Source organism: Papaver somniferum, chromosome 2 (genome assembly GCF_003573695.1).
Source record: "Papaver somniferum cultivar HN1 chromosome 2, ASM357369v1, whole genome shotgun sequence".
Taxonomy (NCBI): Eukaryota; Viridiplantae; Streptophyta; class Magnoliopsida; order Ranunculales; family Papaveraceae; genus Papaver; species Papaver somniferum.
Window position 1 is genome coordinate 131,621,873 of NC_039359.1, and position 11,439 is coordinate 131,633,311.

The window sequence follows — 11,439 nt, forward strand, 5'->3', positions numbered from 1 at the left end:
TTGCATCTTCAATCGTACGAGTACAATCTTTGATTGGCTTGAGATCGTGAGAGTTCTCCGATAGGCAAGATAAAGAAGTCACAAACATCTTCGTCTCACGTTTGTGATTCCTCGACGTCCTCTTGTGTATTCAAGTAAGACTGTTGAGAGGTGATTGATTAATCTAGGTTGTTCTTCGGGAATATAAGACCGGATTATTAATTGGATTTATCCTTTAATAGACTTTTCTGTGTAAGTCAGATTTGTTTATTATCAAGTCTACGATTTTGGGTTGCAGCAAATCTTGGTTGTGGGTGAGATTAGCTAAGGGAATCAAGTGCGCAGTATCCTGCTGGGATCAGAGGCGTAGGAGTACAACTGTAACTTGAATTAGTGGGAGACTGACTGGGGTTCAACTATAGTCCAGTCCGAAGTTAGTTTGGAGTAGGCTATTGTCTGTAGCAGCTTAATACAATGTGTATTAAATCTAGACTAGGTCCCGGGGGTTTTCTGCATTTGTGATTTCCTCGTTAACAAAATTTCTGGTGTCTGTGTTATTTTATTTTCCGCATTATATTGTTTATCTTTATAATTGAAATAATACAGGTTGTGCTTTAAAGGTTAATCGATTGGATATCCGACCTTGTGGTTGTCGATTTCACATTGGTCTTTGGTACCGTCCAAGTTATTCCTTGTATTTGATAAAGACTCGCTATTGTTTTTATCTTGAGTAAAAATCAAATCAAGAGAGAGATATTAACTCCTTGAGATACTTTTATCTAGATTGAGTCTGACTGTCTAGTTGATTCTCTAGCAAATTATTTCGGAGTTAGTCCATACAGATTGCTAAGCGAAATATTGGGTGGTGTTGTTAGACCCCCGCTTTTTCACCAGGGACCGTGGCATTGCTATATATAATCAACAAAAAAGTCGTCTTTCGCGAGAACAATACTACATGGATTGTAAGTTAAACAAGTTACTCTCCTTGAAAATTTCAATAACGAATGAACGACAACTTACTGCATGGACTAAGGGAATGGATGCGGCCGAAGCTCAACAAGCCGCCGCCGAAGCTCAACAAGCCGTTTCCGAACAAGTCCCCCCTAAAGTTAGATACCATATATATGTGGGGAACCGATCCTAGTACCTAGTCAGCCGAATTTTGGAAAACTAGTGTGACTATGCACAATACTCACATGGAGGTAGAACCGAAACTTGTTTTGGTAGAACCGTTAAACCCATGAATGGTGATTGAGTGTTCTTAATCAATCACATAGTTCTTGAAAGTCAGATGAACCAATTCTAAACTTGTTTGGAAGTGTGGAAAATCGGTTTCAAGATTGTAAGTATGAAAGAGGACTTACAGAGTAAGGATGTCGACATACTTTGAACATGTGCAGTAATGCTTATTTTTAATTGTTCAAAGTTATTCCTTAATAGCTAAATGAAGAAAATCCTAGGATCGAAACATAAATAAGTTAAGAATCTTTTATTTAAGGTTTTTAATTTTATTTTAGGAAAATGAGAATTAGTAATGTGCATTTACTAGTTGAAGATTTTCCAAAGAGATTTTCGGTCATTATTTTGGACAGAGCATTTCCAGGAATTATGGAAACCGAATTTGGAATATATTGCATATCTTGAGAATATTTTCGGTTTTGAAAATTCCTTGGTGTCCAAACTTCCTTGTCTATAAATACTTGAAGTTTGCATTTCTAGCAAACTAATCCTTCGTGACAACAAACTTCCTCGGTTGTGTTGTTACTGTGAAGCCGCCTATTCGGAGAGGAGAGTAACCTAGTTAGGCGAAATCTCTTACAACCGCGCAGTTTAAAGTCTTCTTTGGGATTGAGAAGCTCTATTAGGATTGTTGGTGGGAAACTAGATAATTGCGGTTTATCTTGTGTTTTCGATTGATTTGATTGACTAACGGTGGTTGAACTTTGATTGCACCTAGTTTATTTATGCTTGAGAATCTTCTCTTCTGATATAAGATTCTCTCAAACTAGATCGAAGTTTCGATGGGGATCTTTAGACTGTTTGTAGATCCAAATACGTCTTGTGATAATCCATTGTTAACATACTTCGTTCTGTGCGTGATTGATCACAAGAGATTTAAGTTTTTGTGTGCAGGCGTTTATTGAAGATCTAAGAAGATTTGAAGACAAAGAAGATATTTAAGATTTCTGATTTGGGGGTTCATAATCTTTGGTGTGCACAATACTTGTTTCGGTATAGAGGATCCAACTATAATCGGTTTATCATTGTGGTAGATTAGATTGATTAGTTGTGTAGATCGACATCAATACAATTCTTTGTGATTAAAAGTATTGATTGCAAAATCTTAACAATTACCTTTGGTAGTTGAGAATAAGATAGATCTAAGAACCCGACGAAGGAGTTTATTGAGATAAACAAAAGAGCCTTTATCGAACTCACATCACTTGGTTGAAAAGAGTTGCTACCAAACAGATTTGTTGTTCCTTTACTGTTTGGAATACGAACCAAAGGAATTGTTCCAAGTACGTGACTTATTCAGAAGTTGGAGGCGTGGGAATACAGACGGAACTAGGTGAACTAGAGGTTTAGTTGCTTGGTCTCAACTATACGAAGTTGGTTTGATATTGTATAGCGGCTTAATCCTAAGAGTACTCAATTCTGGACAAGGTCCTGGGGTTTTTCTGCATTTCCGGTCCCTCGTTAACAAAATCTTGTTTTGTCATTTACTTTTATTTTCCACAAATATAATTAACGTTAATTCCTATTTTACTTGATAGTAATCCTATTGTGTTTGGTTAAGTCCGAACCTCTTATCAAGTAAACATACTTCGTTGTTGCATTGTCTCGATCTCGTATCCATAGACGATCACACGAAGTGTGAATCGATTAGTTGTATTGTCTCGACTCAGTCCATAGACAATCACTTTCGGCGAAAGGACTTATAGGTAGGAAAAGTTTTAGTTAGAGGTATATTTGGGTACCCTCGCTTTCTCAACAACATTTTTGGAATCATCAGCTGAAAAATCGTCTTTATTATCTCTTAAGGTTGTTTCAACCGGAATTGTAGGAGGTTCTAGTTCTGCTACCTGAGGAGCTTTGTCTCTTCGTTTGTAGACCTGAAACTGAGGAACGACAAGTTGAGGAGTCATAAAAAGTTGAGGAACAACAAAATGGAATACCACTTTTCTTAGGTACCGAACCAGGAATATCAAACCAAGGCTGATCTTCTCAACATGTATTATTCTCCCACCGAAGAGAATCCCCTGAATACCCTGAGAACTAGGCTTGATGTTTACAAAAGGTTATATCTATAGATAAATAAAATTTTCATATAGGAGGGCGACAACACTTATACTATTTTTGAGTAGACGAGTATCCCAAGAAAACAAACTTAGATCTCTAGGATATAATTTACTTCTATCTTGTTTATGGACATGAACATAACAAACATACCCAAAATTTTTTGGTGGAACATGTATAGGAAGTTCAAAAGAAAGACCAAGAGAAACATTTGCAAGAGGTGTTTGAAACTCGAACATCCTAGAAGGAATCTTGTTTATTAAATGCGTTGCAGTAAGGATATCATCACCCCAATACTTCTTTGGCACGTTCATAGAAAACAACAAACATCTAGTAGCTTCTAATAAGTGCCGGCTTTATGCTCAATAACACCATTTTGCAGAGGAGTATCAGTACAAGAGGTTTAGTGGACAATCCCGTGTTCCAGGAAGTAAAAAGAAGGACCTTGTTTTAGATACTCACCACCTCGATCAGATCTTAACACTTGAATTTTTGTGTTAAAATGGGTAAGGAAAAATTTATGAAAGATCTTAAAAACAGAACGGACCTCATTGTCTTTCAATAATAAACCCAAAATACCCAAGTGTAATCATTAATGAAACTTACAAACCACCGGATACCACAAGTAGTAGTGGCTCGTGAAGGAGCCCAAACATCGCTATGAAAAACAAAAAAAAGAGATAAATTGTATTCATGCTTAAATGGTATGGGACATTGTGATATTTAGCTAGCTCACTTTCATAATGAAATTTAGAGACAACAAGTTCTGAGAACAAGTTAGGGAGCAACCTTTGTAAATATCCAAAAGAGATAGATGACCTTAATCTTTTATGCCACAACAAGATCTTCGGAACTAGATGAACTTGTTGATTTGTAAGCTCTTTACTGTCATCTTTTTTTGCCCCTTGTAACTCCAAATAGTACAGACCCCCTCTGTCTTTTCCCAAACCAATTGTTGCTCCAGTGAAAAGATCCTGAAAAACAAAACGTGTCTCACAAAAAGTAACCTTGCACCTCAAATATTTGGTTATTTGATTGATCGAAAGAAGGCTGCAAGAAAGATTTGGAACATGTAACACTGTATGAATAAACATGCAACTAGCTATCAGAACACGTCCTTCACCAGAGACGATAATTAGAGATCCATCAGCTATCAAAAGACAAGGTTTACTAGGATTGGGGTTATAAGTGAAAAAGAGGTCGGACTTGGTAGACATGTGATCATTTGCTCCAGTGTCAACCTATGCTATTAAAGGTTTAAAGCGCAGCGCGACGTCGGGGGTAAAATCCTGAGCCGACGTATTACTATAATAATCACATAAATATTTACCATGTAAATTGTAGGAATATCATATCAAACTAAATTATGTAATACTATTAGTTGTCACGGATATGCAAAATTTTAGGTAAAATAGACAAGTAAATGAATTGAATATATTAATGGTAATATATATATCCAATACTAGTTAGGATAGGGTTGGAAAGTTAACTAATATAAGTTATAAAATCAATTGGAAAAGATTTTATTTTAATTTTTATAGAAAGGTACAATTTTGGGCGCCCAGATAACTGGCGCATTGTCCCGATCGCCCATAAAGGCATTACCGGGGAGCCCTTTTTGAAAGTGGTCTCTTTTTTTTCCACAACGTGGCGCCCAGTGAAAAATATGGACACTTTGGCACCTTTTGCAACATAGTTGTCAACAACCAAAGAATCCTAAATTTATCACACGCCTAGAGTTCAGTGCACAACAATTTATCACACCTGATTGAGTCATTGAAGTAGACCCACCACAATTTCTTCGGATGACTGCATTCTAACATACTCCTTTATGCTAAAATGCTATAATGATGATGATGAAGCCTGAACTTGACATGGGTGAGGAGAAACACTAGGTAGTGATGATGATGAAGGTTGAAACTCGTCTTTGCCAGTTGTGTGGTATGATATTGAATCACCACCGCGACCTCCTCTTTTTCCTCCAAACAGATTACCCCCTCTTCTATTATTATTTTTGTTACATCAATATTCACAAATGGATGGAGTAACACTGTTCAAATCTGAATTTTCTTGAGGTACTGGAGATATACTATTTTCAGAATTAGTTCCGATACTGCTTTGACACTCATACTATCAATATGCGAAAATTATAGATAAGCTGAACTCCTACAATGAGACAAACTACTATTCTTAGAAGTACTAGTCATAGATCTACTTTCAACTCAACAAAAAGACAAACTTCTAGGAGAAACCAACTTACAAACAACTACAACTTCTTCAAGAACAACATTTTGTAGCTACTTTAAACCAGCCTAGGGATATAACTTCGGGATCCTAATCGCAGATCGAAGCAACAGTAGATAAGGTTAAAGAAGGGTACCAATGCAGGTTTTCTCTTCTCTCTCTTGAGCTCTGATACCATGTGGAAATCATGGACGTGCCTAGCAAGGGGATAACCCGGGCTAGTCCCTCCTTGTTTTTAGCCCAAATGTGTTTTACACCGGAAAGTTTGTTAGAATTATGTCAGCCGGTATTAGCCCATATAATTTTTAGCCCAATATCTAGTTTAAAACATGATTTTTTTTCATCTATTCTATTTTTTTACATAAATATTTTTTTTGCCTCCGGTCCTTTTTATTGTTAATTTTACGCATTTTACTAGTTTACATGTCTCTATATATATAGTATTTTATAGCCTAATCCCAATTAACCACGAGTCATGCAAATTGTTTCAAAAAAATTTGTCACGACCGTCAGCCGCATTAGTAATTTTCCAGCTCCAGGCCTACCCTAAAAAGATTTTCGGGTAGGTCCCCGGTGGAAATCAAGAGAGAGTTGATGGAAGAGTGTGTTCAACTCGGAGTGTAAACCCCTCACTTTATACATTACCTTTGTACAATTACAATTACACCCCCTGTGTGGGGAAATACCCGATGACCACGTGTCAACATCTCAAGGGATGAATACATGATGAGATGATAAGGTAGGAGCACCGAATCATTCTCTAAAAAGGAGGATTTGTCTCAGTCGAGGCAACTGCACAGGCGCCACATGAATGACGCGTGTAGGTAAAGGTCTAATCCGCTCAGACGATCAAGTCTAAAAAGCAAGACCGCATTTAATGAAGGATAAGAACAGGACAGGGGTAGTTGCACATCGTGACGGAAGACTCGGACGATCTATACTACGACCCCGAGGCAATAGAGCGCGAGGTTCTCCACAGAAGGCCAACACGATCCAGGGGAGAGCGAGATAACTCGGAGAGAGAACCAAGCAAGCCATCACGAGGGATAGTATAGAGCCAGCCCGAGGGAACCAGCACGATGGAAGATAGCTCACCCAGCTCGGATGATCAAGCCATCACGAGTTTATTTAGACTATAAATACCAGTCCATGTACAAGGAGATGGACAACTTATGTAGTATTAGATGGTCTTTCTACAGAGATTCCTGAGAGAGATCTAGACAGAGAGAAAGTGAGGAATCAAGAAGATATCTGAAACACTTTCAAGGGTAAGAACTTATAATCAATAAGAAAACATCTTCTTCTCCGTGGACCTAGGTCTTCAAGGCCGAACCACGTTATATGCTTGTGTTAATCTTTACATTTCATGCTCTTTACATCTTGTTCATATTGAATCTTGTATGTTTAAGTAGTTTGTAGTCTTTAATTTCACTTGGGTGTAGTAGTCAGAAAAGATGCAACCCCACCCCCACCCCCAATCAGCTGTGCATTAGGCTCTTGGACCCCCACTAGAAACTCATCTTCTTCCTCCAAAACTTCCACTAGAATAACCCTGGTCATTGTGGACGCCCATTAAGTTTGAAACATGTCTTCCCGTTATGTCTATGCTTGTGACAATAATCACAACATAGAGAGTCTTTCTCGTCAGGCCTTCGGTTGAGACTATTGGAACATCATTAGATGGAGCAACGACATTCAAGGATGAACTTTCTTGAGATACCTGAGATGACACAGCAGCTCGACGAAGTTCTTTTGATCTAAAAATTCTATAAACCAAGTACCCAAGCTTTCATTTACTAGTGAGTAGGGATGTAAAGTTTCACATAATGAGACCAAACAATTAGTTTGTATCATCCAACTTGTAAGATGTCATCTTGATGACAATCATATTTTCATTATGAGAAAAGTCTGAAGATGCTGAACTTCTAGAATGAGAAAAACTATTTATTCTTTAGACATAGATCGACTTTTAACTCTACACAAAAGACAAAATTCAAAGGAGAATTCAATGTACAAACAACTACTGGATCATCAGGAACAACTTACAACTTCTTCAAGAATAGCTTAAGGATCTAACATACAAATCTAAATCTCAAATTTAAACTACAGTAGGTCTTTGGGTTTTCGCCTCTCTCTCTTGCTCTGATACCATGTAGAAACAAAGAGAGAGGGTGAATGGAAGAGTGTGATTACACCCATAGGAGAAGCTCCCTTTTTATACACTTATTATGCACAGTTAGTTATGAGGTAAACTATCTTGGTCACACTGTTCAGGAATCACTATCACTATTCCTACGTAGCACTATCATATACACAGACTATAAAATGCATTCTAACGGAGTTGACCATTGAGTTGTTGTGAATGGAAGTGGCTTTCTGTGTTTTTTCATAGCTAAACATTTGATGAGTGTTAACATTCTGCCAAGTTTTAACCCAGGCAGCTTTCTTTTGCTTTTAATTTTTACAAGTAGCTTTTCATGCTATCACCAAGAAGTATAAGTATTTTCTCTAATAAGAGCTGGTTTTTGGTCTCGCAGGCAATATCTGGAGGAACTAGCGACCGAGCAATGATGATGGATACTGACAGACGCCAGGGTAAACAAATTTAAAATTCTTAGATGCTCCACACGGCGGATCTCATTTGTTTTTCATTTCAGATTATCAACTTCTTCTCAGGAATCTCAACTTTATTCGTCTGGTATAAAGCAAATAGGTGGAAACACTGTATCCTTTCTGGCTCAGGTGACAGAGCACATAGGATCAAGCACTGCTGCTAGTCCTGGAGCTCACATGCAATTCAAATCGTCAGCAGGCAAGAATTTAGGTGTTGATCGATAATTCAACTGAGAACCATGTAAGTATTTTTGTTATATCCAGTGGTGATGTTTTTCTTTCTTTTAGATCATTTTCAAAGAATTATAACTAAGTCTTATGATGTTGTACTTGTCTCTGTGGATTTTCATCTTCAACGCATCATTTTCTTGTTTAAATCAGGTGGACATTGTATTAACCTATAATAATTGGATAGGATATCCATAGATACACTTATTTAGTGTACTTACAAATAGTTGTCTATCCAAAGAGTTATTCTTTTGTCAGTTTAACTTCCTATTTTAAATATGGATTTCTTTCTCTTGCAGGCTCGAAGCAGTTTTCCTAAGAATGCAAACATTCTATCTACTTCATTACCAAGAGAAATGGAACGGGTAACAGAATTGGTCCCTCAAGCAGCTGGCCCCCTTCATTAGAACACAATTCTTCTGGAAAATAACCGGTAAGGCAATGCACACATCTGAACCAAATGCATTTTATCTATACATGTATGTATATATGAGTTTTGGAGGCTTGTGGAGAAATTTCAAATTCATGAGTTAGATTCTTGTAAGTGTTTTATCGGATCGAGTACTTAATCACTTTTTGTTCAACAGTGAAGGACTCAAAGAAGTTGTTTCTGTGGGTGAAGGATGCTACTGAATCATCGCTCTAGTCCCTTGGTGGATACTCCTTCACACACTTGTTTTTTAAGGTGACGCACATGTGTGGTGATACTATAAAATCGATCTCTATTGAAAGCTTGGCCGCCTTACATAAACAAGTATAATGCACGTGCGTTGCACGTTGACAAATGATCAATGGGTGTTTTACTGTTTTATATTTCCTTTGCAGGTGATGTTATTGACTACTCATGCTATTATTATTCTATGGTAATAGTAGATCTTACTCCGTAAGGATTATTTAGTTTATCCGTGCAAGACTCTCTCTTAGCAACCTCAATAATGATCCCGATCCAAATCTTATCCGGCGGATAAATAAAAGGTTCTTACGACATGCATACGCAGATAGCGGATTGACAATGCAATGAAAAGCTTGGTATCCACGCCTGACACCTCTTTGCTGTCAACTTTGATCCACCTTAAGGTATCAAAAAAAAATTTTATACAAAGGGTGGTTAGATACCGGCTAATATCTCATAATTTGGATTCACTTTTCTTAAAGTGTGCATCTCCAGTATGCACACACCGTGAATTTTCTATAACTACTATAACATGGGATAAGAGAAGTAACTTCAGTATAAGTTGCAATGTTACTTAATTTGGTTAGACGGGTCGTGGAGTTAATCCCTAACATCAATATGACAACACACAGTCTAATCCTTCTTACAATTGGCTCGATATAGTTATGCAGTATGATCAGAACTCTGCAAAAAGGAGAGTTAAAATACCTGAAACAGAGACTTAACGTATTCAACCTTCTCTTTTGTGCCCAAGTTGCATCTCAAATCCTGTTGTCTCATCAAGTTTCTTACAGGGTCACATATCGGCATAGGTGAACCCCCTGCATTACTTACCCATCTGCTTGGTGCAACTGTCACCATGTATGGCTCCAAGTCTATGACAGTCATGCTTAAAATGAGAAAACATATCATCAAAAACTTCGAAAAAATTTGTGGTCAAAGAAAAATACAGAAGAAGGCATACAAAAATTTCAAAAACAACCATGGCATATAGACACACAACAACATATAAGAAACGACATCAAACAACTGTGGTGAGAATCCATGTACTAATATAGTTGACTAAGTGCCAATGTCAACCAAACTTTGGCGAAAACGTCATCACTTACACTAAATTTCCTAAAACTAAGTTGTCATATACAACATTTATCTGTTACACTTTGAATCAACTTCAACATATGTGATAAACGAATATCAGAGCTACTTTTGAAATTCCCAAGTGGAGCAACACAATTCCAGAGAATTCAGTTTCCATAGAGACATATGGATACCCATCAACGATTTCGCGAAATAAATTGAATTCACCAGAACGAAATTTTAAATAAAATCCAAATTAAGGAACACGTTCACAATTATTATAAATTAATTTTTTTTACCCTAATTGAGAAACAACCCTAATTTCTAATAGCTGAAGTAATAATCAAATAATTAGGATTTAAATGTTTGATGCCCTAACCTAATTCAGGGGAAACCCAATTTTGAATAAAAGTCAAATGATTAATAGTTTGAAATTACATACCTAATGAAGAATATGAATAGAACCCTAAAATTATAGCTTACAGTAGAAAAAAAAAAGATATGAGGACATGTACATACCTAATTGAAGAAAAGAGAAACAGTTGATTCAATTTGTAGTCTCCTCCATTAATTGTTGGAAACTTAATTGAAGATTCTTGTGGAGAAGATCAGAAATTGAATCGTTCAACTAAGAGAAGTTTTGGTTCTTATACATTAATACAATCGATTCAATTTCTAATCTCCTCCATTAATCGTTGTTTCTCTAACAGTTACAGTTCCACAAAGAGAATAGAATGATCGAAACAAAGAGACGGAGAAGTAATGTTTTCTTTATGAGGCGTAGTTGGATCTGACGACGTTAATTAGAGATGGGAATAATCCAACGGAGAGTTATAAAAACGTGGCAGCTGAATAATACGTGTGACGTACCAAAAACACGTGCGCAGACGAAAAGTTCGGGAGCAACGAAAAAAAGGTTACTGTTATCAGTTGGGATTGTTGGCATTAAATGGGTAGGAGATTAAAATAATCGATTCAATTTGTAATCTCCTCTGTTAATCGTTGTTTCTCTAACAACTACAATCCCACAAAGAGAATAGAGTGATCGAAACAAAGAGATGGAGAAGTAATGTTTTCTTTATAAGGCGTAGTTGGATCTGACGGCCTTAATTAGAGATGGGAATAATCCAACGGAGAATTATAGAAACGTGGTAGCTGAATAATACGTGCGATGTACCAAAAATACGTGCGCAGACGAAAAGTTCGGGAGCAACGAAAAAAAGGTTACCATTACCAGTTGGGCTCATTGGCATCAAAAGGGTAGGAGATTAATACAATCGATCCAATTTGCAATATCCTCCATTAATCGTTGTTTCTCTAACAGC

At 37.0% G+C, this 11,439-nt stretch overlaps 1 protein-coding gene across 1 annotated transcript; it reads right to left on the minus strand.

The window, feature by feature from the left end:
• Positions 1-3,881: 3,881 nt before the first annotated feature.
• LOC113351969 lies at positions 3,882-10,867 on the minus strand. The gene is made up of 3 exons (XM_026595860.1): positions 10,634-10,867; positions 9,746-9,926; positions 3,882-4,253 (listed from the first exon to the last, which is right to left on the minus strand). The coding sequence occupies exons 2-3, from the start codon at positions 9,923-9,925 to the stop codon at positions 3,882-3,884; spliced, it is 552 nt and encodes a 183-aa protein (XP_026451645.1). The 5' UTR covers position 9,926; positions 10,634-10,867.
• Between the last annotated feature and the right edge of the window lie 572 nt (positions 10,868-11,439).

Bases quoted from the DNA above. Each gene is read 5' to 3' on its own strand.
- LOC113351969 (XM_026595860.1), bottom strand. From the start codon at position 9,925: ATGACTGTCATAGACTTGGAGCCATACATGGTGACAGTTGCACCAAGC. The intron at 4,254-9,745 runs GTATTTTAACTC...TTTGTTTTTCAG, and splicing joins ACGTTAAGTCTCTGTTTCAG to GATCTTTTCACTGGAGCAAC.